This window comes from Myiozetetes cayanensis, unplaced genomic scaffold, assembly GCF_022539395.1.
Source record: "Myiozetetes cayanensis isolate MyiCay16 unplaced genomic scaffold, myiCay2020 scf20-37, whole genome shotgun sequence".
NCBI lineage: Eukaryota > Metazoa > Chordata > Aves > Passeriformes > Tyrannidae > Myiozetetes > Myiozetetes cayanensis.
This window is the reverse complement of record NW_026087412.1, coordinates 3,665,104-3,679,633: the sequence shown is the minus strand read 5'-3', so window position 1 is coordinate 3,679,633 and position 14,530 is coordinate 3,665,104. Positions and strand designations below refer to the sequence as shown.

The 14,530-nt window shown below is 45.1% G+C and overlaps 1 protein-coding gene across 1 annotated transcript in view; it reads left to right on the top strand.

Annotated features, from left to right (window-relative positions):
* The window catches only part of FOXK1 (forkhead box K1), a 55,938-nt gene that overhangs the window by 31,468 nt on the left and 9,940 nt on the right, over nucleotides 1–14,530 (top strand). Inside the window, exons 3-8 of the mRNA XM_050317848.1 lie at nucleotides 5,150–5,306; nucleotides 6,525–6,671; nucleotides 8,408–8,601; nucleotides 9,749–9,915; nucleotides 10,606–10,887; nucleotides 13,096–13,320. Of these exons, the coding sequence (XP_050173805.1) occupies nucleotides 5,150–5,306; nucleotides 6,525–6,671; nucleotides 8,408–8,601; nucleotides 9,749–9,915; nucleotides 10,606–10,887; nucleotides 13,096–13,320 (1,172 nt within the window). The remainder of the gene's footprint in view (nucleotides 1–5,149; nucleotides 5,307–6,524; nucleotides 6,672–8,407; nucleotides 8,602–9,748; nucleotides 9,916–10,605; nucleotides 10,888–13,095; nucleotides 13,321–14,530) is intronic.

Below are 14,530 nucleotides of genomic sequence, written 5' to 3'. Positions count from 1 at the left end.
GCTGTAACTCTTATCTCTGCTATGTCTCTGAACCTGCTTCACAAATGTGCACTCAAGCATTTCTCGAAGGCACTGTCTTTGTATCCTAAACCATCAAGCTGGACATGGTCTTGTTCTTTAGCAATGCAGATTCCCAGTCTGATGTACAATTTTATATGGGATCCCAGGTAATCTTTCCTCTTTGCCATAGGTGCTTTTTTTCCATACACCTGGCTTAAATGAAGCCTTTGTAGCTTGATCCCTACAGATACCTTTATTGTAGAAAAGAATGAAATTGAGTAATAAGGCAACTCTCTTGCATTCTAGTACTGCCTCTCCTTCTGGGGAAATTGGCACTGAGGTTTGGGAGTGTTTCAGTTTCCAGATTGTTCACAGACTTGTAATATGACCATAAATAAATCATTTAAGCACTTGTTGCTTCATTTTTATTTTTATTACCCCCAGTCTGTAAAATGTGCATAGTATTGAGAGAGTGTGGAGATTTTTACATGGGAATCTCAGTGTACTAAGGGAACAGATCCCTGTAGCCCAGTGTTCTGCCTCTGACATGGGTATCTTGGGGGTCATATAAGAGCACAGAAAACAGAGTAATGTTGACTTAGGTGCAGTTTGCCTACATTTTCTTGGAGCAGAGACTGTCTTGGAGCAGGGACTTCCTGACCATCTGTCTTAGAAAGCCCCCGATGGCTTCCTTGTCTTCCTCCTTTCCCCAAGAATTTGTATCCTGGCTTTTTCTATTCACGTAGACTTTTATCATCAGCCCTGCCTTACAGCATGTCATTCCACATGCAGCTGCAGACACAGAAGCACTTTCTTTTGTTTTGGAAGGGCTGCTTAGTTTCATTTTGTGCTCACCCGCTCTTCTGTTGCAAGAGGCCAGAAGCTGAACACCTCCCCTTGGCTTTGTTTTTGTAGGCTCTGTCACCTTGCACCTCAGCTTCTGTCTTAAACTATTTTTTTCCTATAAGAAATCCATTCCATATCTCTGATCATCCAAGTTATCCCTGTCAGTGCCTTCTCTGGATCTGCTCTATCCTTTTTTTTTTTTTTCTTAAATGAGAGTAGACAAGCAAAACAGTGTCCTGGTGTGAATGTACCATGCCCACGGTGCTACATCCTATTTTTGCAGCTGATTCTTTACTTGAAGCAACCTGATTTTGAACATTCCAGCAGAAATGCAGCACTCTCCAGTAGCTCGTGCTTAGTTAATTGTTGCTGTGAACTTACAGGCTGGGTTGTGGTTGGCAGGAGTTGAAAGTCGTGGTGCTACAAAGATTTAGAATGTCTAAGCCCCGTGTTTGAGAGGCCGTCTGCCGGTTACTGGGGTGAATGTACAGCAGACACTGCCCCCGTGTCTCTGGCCTTCCTGCTGAGGGTTAAGTCTGAAATGGAAAACATGCTGCAGAGGACCAGTGTGATTCAGCACGTGGTTGCAGTCTCATTCTGAAGCTGAGTCTCAGTGTGGTATTTAGGGAAGTGTGGCTCAGTGGTCGCCTGCAGTCAGTGTTTCAGGTTCAGATGCTGAACCCTTCAGTGGATATCAAAGATTTCTGGCACTTGGGGCATTAACCATGGTACCATGGGATTAAGACTGTGGGTTACTGCAACTGGTTTACTTGCATGCCCTGTGTGTCTGTCAGTGCTATAAAACACTTGTTCCCTCTCCAAAACACTCCTTCCATAACAGACAAGTTTAACCCGAATTAGCTTGGGTTGCTGTAAGCTAAGATTGCCAGCATGGACAGCAAGCATGGATCACAGCAGTAAGTTAGGATGTCAGAGCAGGGTGAAACTGTAGACCTAGCTGTGCTTTTCTCAGTAAAAGGTTATAGTATCAACGTGGATCAAGTTGTGGCTGAGTATTGATGCAGTATTAATATCCAACAAATCATAATCACTGTCCTTGCACTTGATTTTTGTTTTATAGCATAAACAGGTGGTTGTAGGGAAAGCTCTTTGTTTCATAATATTTTTAAAAAGGGGGTGTGAGTGCATGCAAGCATCCCCAGCCAGCCCCCGGCTCTGGGTGGTGAGGAGAATTCCAGGAACTCCAGGAAACTGATGTCACTGCATTGTGTTTGCTTGTTTTCTTTTGACTGCACTAATGTTTAATTTTAACTTAACCCTCAGAGAGGTATTTTTAGTAAAACTGTTTCTTCACTCCTCCTGTCCCATGTTGGGAGGGCAACAGATTGTGTCTCTTTGTTTTTTCCAGTAGTCAGCTCTTTCTGCCTTCCCTCTGAAGAGCTCTCTGATGACTGACTGAGAGCTTGAGCACTCAGCAGCATGTCCTGTCTGTGCGTGGAGTGGCTCAAAGTTGATGGGTTTTGTGTCTCTTTCGATTTGATCATTGATCCAGGCTGAAGGGAAGCAAATCTACCTGGGCAGAAGGACTCCATTCTGGTAAAAGATTAATACATCTTCGAAATCTTTGGCACTGCTGTGGCTGTCCTAAGGGGCAACTGCTTTTGATGTTCTTCAGGGACTATGTACTGGGAGAGGCTGGATTTTCTAGAAGTTAACACTTCAGGTTGGAGGGGCTTTGTCAGCACTCTAGAGAAACCCTGTAGGGGATGGGTTTCTCCCTTTGGTTTTTTTGTTTGCTTGTTTTTTAAGCAAGAGATCACACTTAAAATTCATCAGCCCCAGAAACCAGAGTTTGAATAGCAAAAACTGGACTTGCTCTGCTGATCTCGAAGAAAGGAATAAATTCTTGTATCTAGTTTTATTTATTTATTAATTAAAAATTTTAAAAAAAAAATTAAAAAAAAAAAAGGAAAAAGCAAGAAACTCTGTGCAGAGCATGGATTTTGTGGAGAACTTTCTCTCTTCCATATCTTTGTCCCGAGTTTTGGCTGCTGTTTCTGTGGTTTGATGTTTGTGTATTTCTGCAGCCAAAGAACCAAATCAGAAAACTCTTGTTTCATCCTATTCCATTCCCAGTCTGTGTGTTACAATAATTGCTCGGGTGCCAAACGGGAAGATAAAAAGAATTGCTGTGTTTTTGGTTTGTCATTGTTTCATGTATGAAAATGGCTTTCACTTGTAATTATCTACACATTATAAGAAGTGTGTATGTGGAGAAGCTATTGAGAAATGACAGTGGAATAATTAAATTCACACCAGCTCCTCATGTGAGTACGAAGACATCAAGAGTGTCTTCTGTGCTTTAGCTTGGAGTAGCAAACTTTGATTCACTTTCCTGCACAAACAGGTCCTGCTCTTTGAAAGGCTGGGTAAGAAATGCCTTTATCTCTGGCAAAGGGAGATCTATAAGTATGGGCTCATCAACTTCATATACCTTGCACCTCCTGAAAGCTTTACCTCCTGCTGCACTCCTGAACAGCATCACCCAGCAATGCCAAGGGCTGTTGATGGGCACTGAAAGGGTTACCAGGTGCTGTGCAGCACTTTGCAAGGCTTGTTGTTGATGGGAGAAGGGTGAGCTTGGGTTCCCTATTGCAAGGGCTTGTTGTGCCTGGATATTTCTGTTGCCTGTTCTCTCTCCCCTGCCCACCCCCCCCCCATCTTGTAATTCACTTTTAAAAGAAACCAGTTTGGGTTGTGCTGAGCTCAGCACTGCAGCCATTTGCAGAGACACCACAAAGAGAAGCAGCACTTCTCAGTTTACAGGCTGGACTGTGGTAGGAAACAGTCATTCCTTACACTGACAGATTGCTTATGCACCCAGGGTATTGCCCACTGAGCAAACAAGGGCTGCCTTGCTACTTCTTTCCAGCCCCACGTGTACATGTGTGTGTGTGGGAAGTCAGTCACCTTTTTGAGGGAGGAAGCATGTTCTGTGTTTTCTCGTGCAGCATTTAGCCCAGAGCTCTGATGGGTGTCAGTGACTGTATTTGTTTGTGTCAGTTATTGGGCATTTTGCTGGTAAGAGGATTGTTTATTCCGTCTTTACTGAATTCTGGGTCCCAGCTGTGGGCTTCAATTTGCGTATTTTCATAACATTTGGACTGCTTGTTTTGCTGTGTAAATCTTCTGTGTATGGGTTTGCTTTCCTGTTTACTGTTTCTCTGCACCTAGAAGACGTGTAATCCTGGGATGTGGCTGTGCGTCCTGCTGTTCTGGCTTTGCACCCCTCGATTCTGGACAGCACAGGACAGGGGAGAGAGACAGAAAGGGAATTTCAGTTTCCCAGTCATCTATCTCCTCCCATCCTTCAAGGCCAGGTTGGATAGGGCTTGGAGCAACCTGATCCAGTGGAAGGTGTCCCTGCCAGTGATAGGGGGTTGGAACAAGATGATCTTTAAGGTCCCTTCCAACCCCACAAATCAAGGATGCGTGATCCCTAGACAAGCCTTTCTAATTAGTTCTCATCTTGTAGCACTCATTTCTGTGTGCCTGAGTGGTGTTGCAATTTACAGCCCCCTTTCCTGTGTTTGTAGCATTTTCATCAGCTTTCTCGTGCCTGTCCTGCTCCGTCTCTGTTCCTGTAATGCCATCTTGTGGTGGCACCAAATGTGACTTTTCTAGCCAAAACCGAGCTGCCTCTGTGTGTATGCAGTGATTGCAGCTCCCCTTTGTCGGCTGCATGACTGTGCTGGTGGATCAAGGAAATCCCTGTCTCCAGCTGTGTGATATCAGGGCGTGATCTTCTGAAGCTCAGGTGCTGTGTTAAGACAGGGACCTTCGTGGCAGATACCTGCTCTGGGTGCTTTAGTCTGACACTGTAGAAGAACATAGCTATTATCTATTAGGAGGATCGATTAAATATCACCTGTGTAATAAGGAGAGTGGTGTGTTGTTCATTCACAAGTCCTAATAACAAGCTATTTGTTCAGTTAAGTATTCATCCCTGATACGCTGTGTGTTGTTTGAAGTCCTGCATTGTTTTAAGTGCTCCTCTGAACACAGAGGTGTTGTTTAATGCTTTGAAACACTGCTCTCTTGTGATTGCAGGAAGTGTGTGTGGTGAGGAGTGTCAGGATTTTGTAGAAATTCCAGTTTTATCTCTAATGTGTTTTTTTTCTCAACCTGTTTGGGCTTTGAATAAGCCACAGGGGCAGAAGTACGTCCATTGCATCTGCTTCTCCATGACCTGGGAGCTTTACTGCACCTTGGAGAGTAACCACTGTGTGCCTTGTTAATAAATGACATAACAAATAACTGTATTTCCTTTCTGCCTCTCCAGTGTTCCCAACTCTTGCCCGGCCAGTCCACGTGGTGCTGGATCCTCAGGATACCGTTTTGTCCACAACATTACCTCGGATCTGCAGCTGGCAGCAGAGTATGCGGCAAAAGCGGCATCGGAGCAGCAGGCAGATGCATCTGGCGGGGACAGCCCAAAGGTTCACAGAGATGTTACTTACCCAGCAGTGCTCCTTGGGAGGCTTGTTAAAACCTGGTGCTTTGTGGCTGGTCCTGGTTGTAGTTAAAAGAGGGCTAAGAATACCCTGGCCATAGGGGTGCTGTGTACAGTATCCTCTAGGGTTTTGAGACCTTGCCTTCAAACCAGCATTTGGGTGGTTGGTTGTTTTTTTTTTTTGCTTATTTGATAAATCAAAAACCCATAAGGAAGAAGTGCAATAAAATTAAAAGTCTTGTTTTCTCCTTTTAATTAATGGTATTTTGCAAAACACAGTTGGAGAAAGCAGAAGCAGGGGAAGAAAGCAGATCCTTGCCATGAGAAGTCTGTAGTCAGACTTTAAAACAAATATGAAGGCCTGTCAAGCAGGCATTAAATGAGGAGAGTAGCAAGTGGAATTTAGATTAAAAAATAACTTAGTTATATGTATATTAGAATGATAAAATTTCATTTTGGTGAGCTGATCTTCAGATCAAAGTTAAAGGTCTGGATTCAAAACCACCTGATTTGGGGTTGGGTGGAGGAGCACAGTCCTAGATGGCTCTTTTTGTAGAGCTAATTCTCCCTTGAGACAAGGAGGGTTCTTCTTGATGGAGTAATATGAAGAGTTGGGAATATGAGATCTGTCAAACAAATTAAAGTACCTAGAATGAAACAAATCCTGCTGGAGAAGGGAAGGGATGGGATCAGGTTTCATGTTGGACTTGTTGCTGGGAGGAGGGCTGATAGCACACTGCATGAAACCTTTCTGAGGAAGTGTTGCTGTAGCTGGGCAGATTTGAATGCTGTAGTTTCATGAACAAGAAAGCAGTGAATGTATCCTACACCCTCTAACTCTTGATTCCAGTTGCTTGTCCTGACCCTGCTCCTTGTGCTGATGTAAGCACATGTGGGAAGTTCAGTGGGGAATTGAATGAGATTAAAGTGAACTTTTTAGTGTGTGTGTGTTGGGAAGAGGGAAGGGGATACTTTCATCTGGCTCAGCCCTATAGTTCTGTTTGCACACAAATGCTTGTGCTAAATTGGGTGGTGACAGTATAAAACAGGAGTGAAATGGGAGAGGGTGATGCTTTCTTGGCTGCCCCTCCTGCTCTCTTAATATCTGTGCTTTTTCAGTTTGCGTTGTGGTACACTGTAGTGTAAGAATTCTTTGTTAGTGACTAAATTTCTGTTTGTGTGTTTGTTTTTTTTTCTTCCTCAGGATGAGTCCAAGCCACCCTATTCTTATGCTCAGCTAATTGTGCAGGCTATATCTTCAGCACAGGACAGGCAATTAACACTAAGTGGGATCTATGCCCACATTACCAAGCATTATCCATATTACAGGACTGCTGACAAAGGCTGGCAGGTGAGTTCTTGACACTGACAAGCTTTTAAACTACTTTGACAGGGCTTATCTGCTTTGAATTGCATTTATTAAAGATTTGGGGCACTGGGAATAGAACTGCTTTGACTGTTCCCAGAGTGAATTTGTTTAACACAAGCTGACTAGTTTGTTTGTGGGTGATTAGTTTTTTTGGAATACTTTGTAGGGCAATGTAGTGTGTTTCTCTTTTATTGCTGTAGTCATGTGTCTTTAATTCTTGTCTGTATTTTGTTTTCCTGCATCCTTGTTATCAGTTACTGCTCTGCTCAGATACTTGCTTAATCTTTCACCTTGTCTTTGTTTGGCATGATCTGTCCAAGCAGAGGATATCCAGCCTAAAACTGAGGTTCCAGTTTTTAATCACAGCACATTAAAACATTACAGATGTTTTGTTTTCCCAGTGTATCAACTGCATTGCCTAAGTCACAGTTTGCAAGTGTTGAATCTGAGTGAGAACTTGGGAAACTGTGAGTCTGGGTGCTCCTTGTGGTATTAAAGGAAACCTGACCAGCTTCATAGGAGAGTTTAAATGTAGTTAACACATGCTAAATCAAGGTTCAGTGTTCACTTCAGGGCTGCTTTCAAAGTTCCAGGAACCTCAGCTCCACCTGCTTTCAGACTTTTTCTTGGCATCACACTTCTGAAATGGGTGTTGTCATTCGAATATAACACACCAATGCAGCTGGAAAGGCTCTTGCAGCTGCTGATTTCATTGTGGTCTGCTGGCAGGAGCAGAAGTGCTTGGTGCACTTTGAGTACAGTTGGAATAAATACATTTCTGCCTCCCTGGCTTTTCCCTGCAGTTCTAATTAATTGTGGAATTCACTTCCTGCCCTAACCTGCTCAGCAGAGTTGTGCTTTGCGAACCAGTTGCTGCCTCCTGCTTGAGAGAGCTGCATCTCAGTGGAAGGTGAAGTTGCCTTTTTTCCCCTCCTCTCCAGTGGCATTGGAAGGCTTTACTTGTGAGGAGGTTGTCTAAACCTGCTACAAAAGCTCTTGTTTTGTTTTGGAAGTGGAAGAGGGATGAGTTTGTGCACACCTGGCTTTGCTGAGCCCTTCCCCGAGCCCAAAAGCCAGCGCTGCACCCAGCAAGAGATGGGCTGTTGCAGTGGAAAGGATGAATAGTCCTGTCAGCATCTAGAGAGCTGCACAGTGCTAGCCTAGTGCCACACAGGTAATGGATTCCTCTCAGAGCCAGCTGTCTGAGGGCATGTTGGCTGGCTTACATTATGATTGCTGTGAGATGCAGTGTCCTTTAGGGCACGTTTGGGCACCCTGGTAATCGTTTGGCAGGTGAGCAGTTAGCACAGGCTCAGGCAGTTCTTTCCGCTTGCCTAGAATAAAGCCTGTCTTCTGAGAGGGTTCTGATGTGGTTTCCAGTGATTTCCCCCTGCCTCAGCAAAAGCTCTGCTTTCCTTGCTTTCCACAGAGAAGTCACTGCACTGCCTGGCTCCAGATGTATTTAAGTGATGGTTAGTACCAAGCAAACCCAGCTTTCAGGCTCGTTAGCAGGAACTCCTAACACTTTTCCCCAGGTTTTCTCTTGCACTTCTCTGGTGATATCAGAGCTGTTGCGAGCTGGGTGACTTGTTTCTGTCTTCAACACTGATTCTGGCAGTGTGAGTTTTATTTTTCCAAGCTGTGTGGTGAAACTCATTTGTCTTTGTTACACACTTTCTCATGGCAAAATAATCACCTCGTTCCTCTGCTTCCTGCAGAATTCCATTCGGCACAACCTCTCCTTGAACCGTTACTTTATTAAAGTCCCACGCTCCCAAGAGGAGCCTGGAAAGGGCTCCTTTTGGCGAATTGACCCTGCCTCTGAAGCCAAACTAGTAGAACAAGCATTTAGAAAACGAAGGCAAAGAGGAGTGTCCTGCTTCCGAACACCTTTTGGGCCTCTCTCCTCCAGGTAACTTCAGTTTCCTCTAATCTCTGTGCCAGACTCATTATAAAGAAAATAAGCTAAAACTGCTCCTGAAGTACAGTGAGTAAAGTTCACTTCTGTTTATAATTTGAGAGGTGATGTAGTCTTGAGGCATAATCGGAAAATTGTTCTGACTTCTTAAGTGTTTAACAAAAAAAAAAAAAAAAAAGGCAGAACCAAACTGCAAAAATGCATCAAGTAACATGTCTGTTTTGGCATCATTTCAAAGCAGTTATCGCTGGGGTAAGTGTTTTCAGATGCCAATCTCTGATTTCAGGAAAGCTGTGTTTAGATGTGGATTAGATCATAGTGGGAATAACTTCTGTGGTATTTAAAACACTCTCCTGTAGTGAAGATCAGGTTGGTCGTGGTTGTCAGCAGTGAAGCAACCACAGGGGGTTCTGTGTAGCTGCTCCAGTCAGCTCCTCTGCCTTGTGCAATGACAGCTTCTCTGAACCCTGTAGCTGTGAGGATGAGACTTGCAATTCAGCACTAGCTGGAGCAGTTTCATGTAACATTCCTCCCACACCTCCTCTTTTCTGTCAGCTAAAATAGGGGGTAAGCAGGAGGAGTTTAGAAGAAAGCTCTTCAGCTTTTCTATTTGGTTTGTCATTAGAGGATTGTGCAACTCCTCATGTGTTTGGTGGCTGTGTGGTACCAGAGGTGGGGAACCAAGTGGTTGGGGAGGGTGGCAAATGGGGAGAAGAGGAGCAGCTGCTCTGTAAGCATATACAGGGCCAGACACTTGGTTCTGCATTGCATCTTTCTTCCTCTCCCTGTCACTCTGAAACACTGACCGAGGTGCTTTGAGAACCATCTGAAGTTATAAAACTGATCTGAACATGAATCACTTAGAGCTTCTGTCAGCAGTGGGTCTTACACCGAAATGTTAAGCGTAGTCTGAAGGGTCGAGTTTCCTTCAGCAAGGCATAATATGACAGTATGTGGTGCTAGAGCATTTGTGAGGTTGCTGTGCACCTTTCAGCTCTTCCCAGCAGACTGCAGTGGGTAGTGTGGGAGAAAGGCTGTCCTTCTGCTAGAGGATCCTGTACTGGGGAAAACTCTTGGTCTCTGCTGCTGTCTTGTGGCCAAAATGCATCCGCACTTGCCAACACTGCATTTTGTGTTTCAGGAGTGCTCCTGCCTCCCCTACTCACCCTGGCCTGCTGTCCCCTCACTCTAGTGGCCTACAGACTCCAGAGTGCCTGTCACGGGAGGGCTCACCCATTCCACATGATCACGACTTTGGGTCAAAGTTAGCCTCAGTTCCGGAATACCGGTATTCCCAGAGCGCACCTGGTGAGTAGCTCTTGTTCCACACAGGGTGACTGTTCAGCTGCACCATGTGCCATGCTGAGGACACAGCAGGGAGGCTTCTGCAGTGTGTTACAGGAGGTTCTAGGGGTGTCTCTCTTCACTTCATTGAGAGACTGATGATACATGTGCCACTTCAGACCGTTTTTCTTACTAGTCTCTGGATGAGGGGGCAGGAGGTGGAATGTGTGGAAACACCTCAGCTAACCTTGAACAAGGTGGCTGTAAAGAACTGACAGCAGAGTAGCCATGGCACAGCTCACTCTCACTAATTTACCAGCAGCCTCTGGGTAAGATCAGCTTGGCTACACAGAGCTCTGGTGCTGTGACCAGGGCCTGGTAAGTACCTGTTTGTCAGCTGTGCAGTAACTGGCCTGGAGTGTAGGGTGAAGTTGGAAGGCAAAGCCCATGAAGTCAAGCTTCTTTTGGGGAAGATGTGTTATATTTATTGTGGTTTTTGTTCACAGAAATGTGCTCAGATGACAAGTAAGGTTTTTGTACATTAGGAAAAGAGAAATTTGAAGGCGGTATTTTTTGAAGCCTTGATTTTTTTTTTTCTTTCTGCATTCCTGCCAATGCTGAAGGGTTGAGTATTGCAGACTAGAACTGCATAGATTAAATGAAGGAAGGTCTTTTTGCCTCTCCTGTTAACATGTGCTTCTCTCTTCTGTTCAGGGTCTCCAGTGAGTGCCCAGCCAGTGATTATGGCTGTTCCTCCCCGACCATCTACCCTGGTGGCAAAGCCAGTGGCGTACATGCCAGCGTCAATAGTGACTTCTCAGCAGCCTTCCTGTCATGCAATTCACCTAGTTCAACAAGCTCCCACTGTTACCATGGTCCGAGTCGTGACCTCCTCTGCAAACTCTGCAAACGGATACATCCTCACAAACCAGGGCACAGCAGGAGGAGCTCATGAAGCTGCAGGAGCAGTGTTGGACTTAGCTGGTGACCATCGAGGTAGCCTTTCACCTCCCTTGCTACTCTGCTTATAAGTCTTGAGCAGGCTTGGAGGGGGGAGAGTTGAACAGTTCCACTCACTGGGCACTTAGCCCTTAGAAAAAGATGTTTCTCCAGGTGTAACAGAAACCAAATGGGAGCTCGTCCATTTGTTGTCTCCACCAGAGAGCAAAACAGCTGTGCTCCCTTGTGTCCTGTGGGGAACAACACTAACAGAATTTGGAGCCTGAAAAAACATGCACTGCTTAAAATTTGTTTATTATTGTAGAATCATAGAACTATTTGGTTTGGAAGGTACCATAAAGATCATCTTATTCCAAGCCCCTGCCATGAGCAGGGATACCTCCCACTAGGCCAGGTTGCTCAGAGCTCTATCCAGCCTGGACTTGGACACTTCCAGGGATGGAGCATCCACAGCTTCTCTGGACAACCTGTGCCAGGGCCTCCCCACCCTCACAGGGAAGAGTTTCTTCCATATATCTAATCTAAACCTACTCTCTTTCAGTTTGAAGCCATTCCCTCTGGTCCTGTCACTACGTGCTCTTGTAATTATCCCCAGTATTGATAATATGCCTGTATATTGATCAGCTGGACGTGCTGTGGAAGTGTTTTCCAGCCAAAAGAGATGGCCTGGGAAAGGCTGAAACTCTGCCTCAGGATGGCCTTGTAGATGAATGATCGAGCCCTTCTTTTCCACAGATTCCTAGAGGAAAGCGCGTGCTTCTGGAAGTGCAGGCAGTGCCCCATTAAAGCAATCTTCAGAAACCAGTTACAACAAAGGCCTCTTTTGTTCCTAAGTTGGAAATTCCAGCCTTGGGGGATTTAGTGAGTTAAATGTTCCCTTGCTGTGATCTAGACAACACCTTGTCTGCTCCCCGTTTGGGAAGGTCTTAGTACTACAAGGTAGATGTGTGTTGTACCATGAGCAAGGCTGGTTTCTCTGACTGCTTTTATGTGGGCACTGGGACAATGGTTCCTTTCCCATTGCAGGAAAAAAATGGCAAAGATCTTCCCCTACTGCAGTACCAGGACCACTGGCATTTTTACTTCAGCACTGCTTATCTTGCAGGAGTTTAACTTACATTCTCTAGAAATTCCTGTCTGGATCCCATACATGTTCCTGAAGTGCCAACAGTTGCAGCTGCCTGTCACCTGCTCCCTTCTTTCATTCACTAGTTCTTGCTGTTGTTTGTTCTTTCCCCTACTTGTCCCGCTCTTATTCCCACTTGTATCCTTTTCTGGTCTCTGCTTTCCCTGAGTGCTGCATTTTTCTTCCTAATCTCTCTGCTTTTCTTGCCTTTTCTCTCCCCAGTTCCCATCAGCTTGCCTGCAGGTTTCAGCTCAGTGCTTATGTCTCATCTAACTCAGCTCTTGTTGTCTGCTAATGTTAAAATGGGAGAGGTTTTTTCCTACAGGACTAAGAGGTTGTGCTTTGTGCCCTCCCTGCTTTGAGACCCACGGAGCCCCTGGAAGAAAAGAGTGGTTCTCCTCTGCTTTCCTGCATGCCCAGCAGGATGCTACCTCTATCTGTTACATACCTGCTGAACTGACCCCTAACTTATCCTGGGAAGTGAGAAAAGTTGGTTGAGTGCTCTCAAGCAGTTACCTTTGTCCAGGAACTCAGCCCTACTTTTAATTTTTTTATTTTTCCTCCCTCCTGGTTTTTTCCTATACTTCCATAGCAAAAGCTTGCAATTGTGGGAAGACCTCCTTGTAAATCAAGCTGCATTCAGGCCTGACAGCAAGCTGCTGCAGACTTTTGGCTCCAGGCATTGTTTAAGATCTTAATGCCTTCTCCTGCTGTGTGGTATTGAAAGTCAGGCCAATTTGTTTGAAATTACAAAGTAAGCTCTGAGATTTGCAGAGGCTGCTGTCCATATCACAGCTATGATGTGCCAATAAGGGAGGTGATGCCCTTTTAGAGCAAAATATCAAGTTGATAGTCTTGAATATTTTTTTTCTTTAAAGTTTTCCTATTTTGCTGAGTGGCTTATGCCATAAGAAAATTGTTCTTAGTATTGATAGGATAAACGTGCAGTAGAGAATATTGTAGTGTTTCCAAATACTCACCCCTGGCCTTCAGTGGTGCTGAGGTACTGTCACACCTGTAAGCCTGGGGTATGTAGCATTGCTAAGGTGTTAATGAGAACACAGCCAGCTCCTAAGCCAGGCTGGTGAGTGATTGTCACCTCCTCTGCTCCTCAACAGGCGTGGATGAAAAGCCAACGATTGCGTTTGCCGCCATCCCCACAGCCAGCCGTGTCATCCAGACAGTGGCCAGTCAGATGGCCCAGGGTGTCCCTGGGCAGACAGTCACGATCCTCCAGCAGGCAGCTCCAGTGGCCATCGGGCAGCACCAGCTGCCGGTGCGGGCGGTCACCCAGAACGGCAAACACGCTGTGCCCACCAACAGCATCGCCAGCAACGCCTACGGTAGGCTCTGCTCCCTTGCCTTTGGGGGTGGGCTGCTCCCTGGGCTCAGCAGGCAGTCAGGCTGTAAGCCTTTTCTCTTCTTGATTAGTATATATCCAGTTGTTCCATGTGTCCTCTTCAGAGGTATTCCAGTTCTTCAGCTTCTGCGGCTGTAAATGTCACTGATAGATATCCTCGTGTCCACCTCTTCTCCCTGTTCTGGTGGAAAAGTCCTGCATTGCTACTGAAAACCCAGTGTCCTTCCTTTGCCCTTGGCTATGCAGTTCTTACTACTTAGACTCTCTGCCTTTTGAGGGTTGCTTGTTAAAAGTGTCAGTGATTCTTGTGGAGAGCCTGTTTTCGTTTATTTTCTTCTGACCAGCAGCCTTTGCTTGCAGCGTGCCAAATAATGAAATTTCCATGGTGCTCCTTAGATCTTGTGAAACTGGAGTCCGTAGAGTACTAAGAAAATAAAATACTTTCCCATCTTAAGCTCTTAGAGCCTGAGAGAAATAAGATCTGTTTCACCAGGTGAATGACTGTAGGATTTTTGTATACACAGGATGTGTTCTGGTAATTTGTCAAGCCTGATTTTTTTTAAATTCCATACGAGCCACGTCTTAGCAACCTCCTCATCTTGCTTGCTCAGCACCTCAGGTTTTGTTCAGTTAGGGATGATAATATCCAGGTGTCTTACAGCCCTTTTCAATGAGATGCCAAGCACCTCTGCTGCCCTAGGCTAGTGCTTTTGGGGAGTTTGAAAGGAAGGGCACTGGTGGGATTTGGATGACTTTCATGAAGGTGGGAATGTTTCTACAGAATTTTCTGCCGTGTCTCTTCACAGTTATCACCTGGCTTGCACTTGAATTGCAAGAATCTTATGGGAGCAATGAAAAAAATGGTAATGGTAAGGTTTTTATGCAAGTAGGATATTAAGATATTTATAGATCAGATAGTCTCAGCTTCTACTACCCAGCAGTAGGGTTTGTCTGATATAGAATCAGACAGCTTTTTATTTAACATTTTTACGTTAAGATGTTTTAATCTCACCAAAATTTTTCTAACTGTCGTCAAACTGGGAGGTATTCCAGCTGCATCTGAGTTCTTTTGGTAAGTGGCAGTGAGTTTTCTAATTCACAAAACAAAGCCTGAGTCTTCTTGACTCTCATCTGTACGAAGTTAACTTCTCCTCAGCTGCGTGGTTTAGGTTCTCTGAGTCACTGAACTGTAA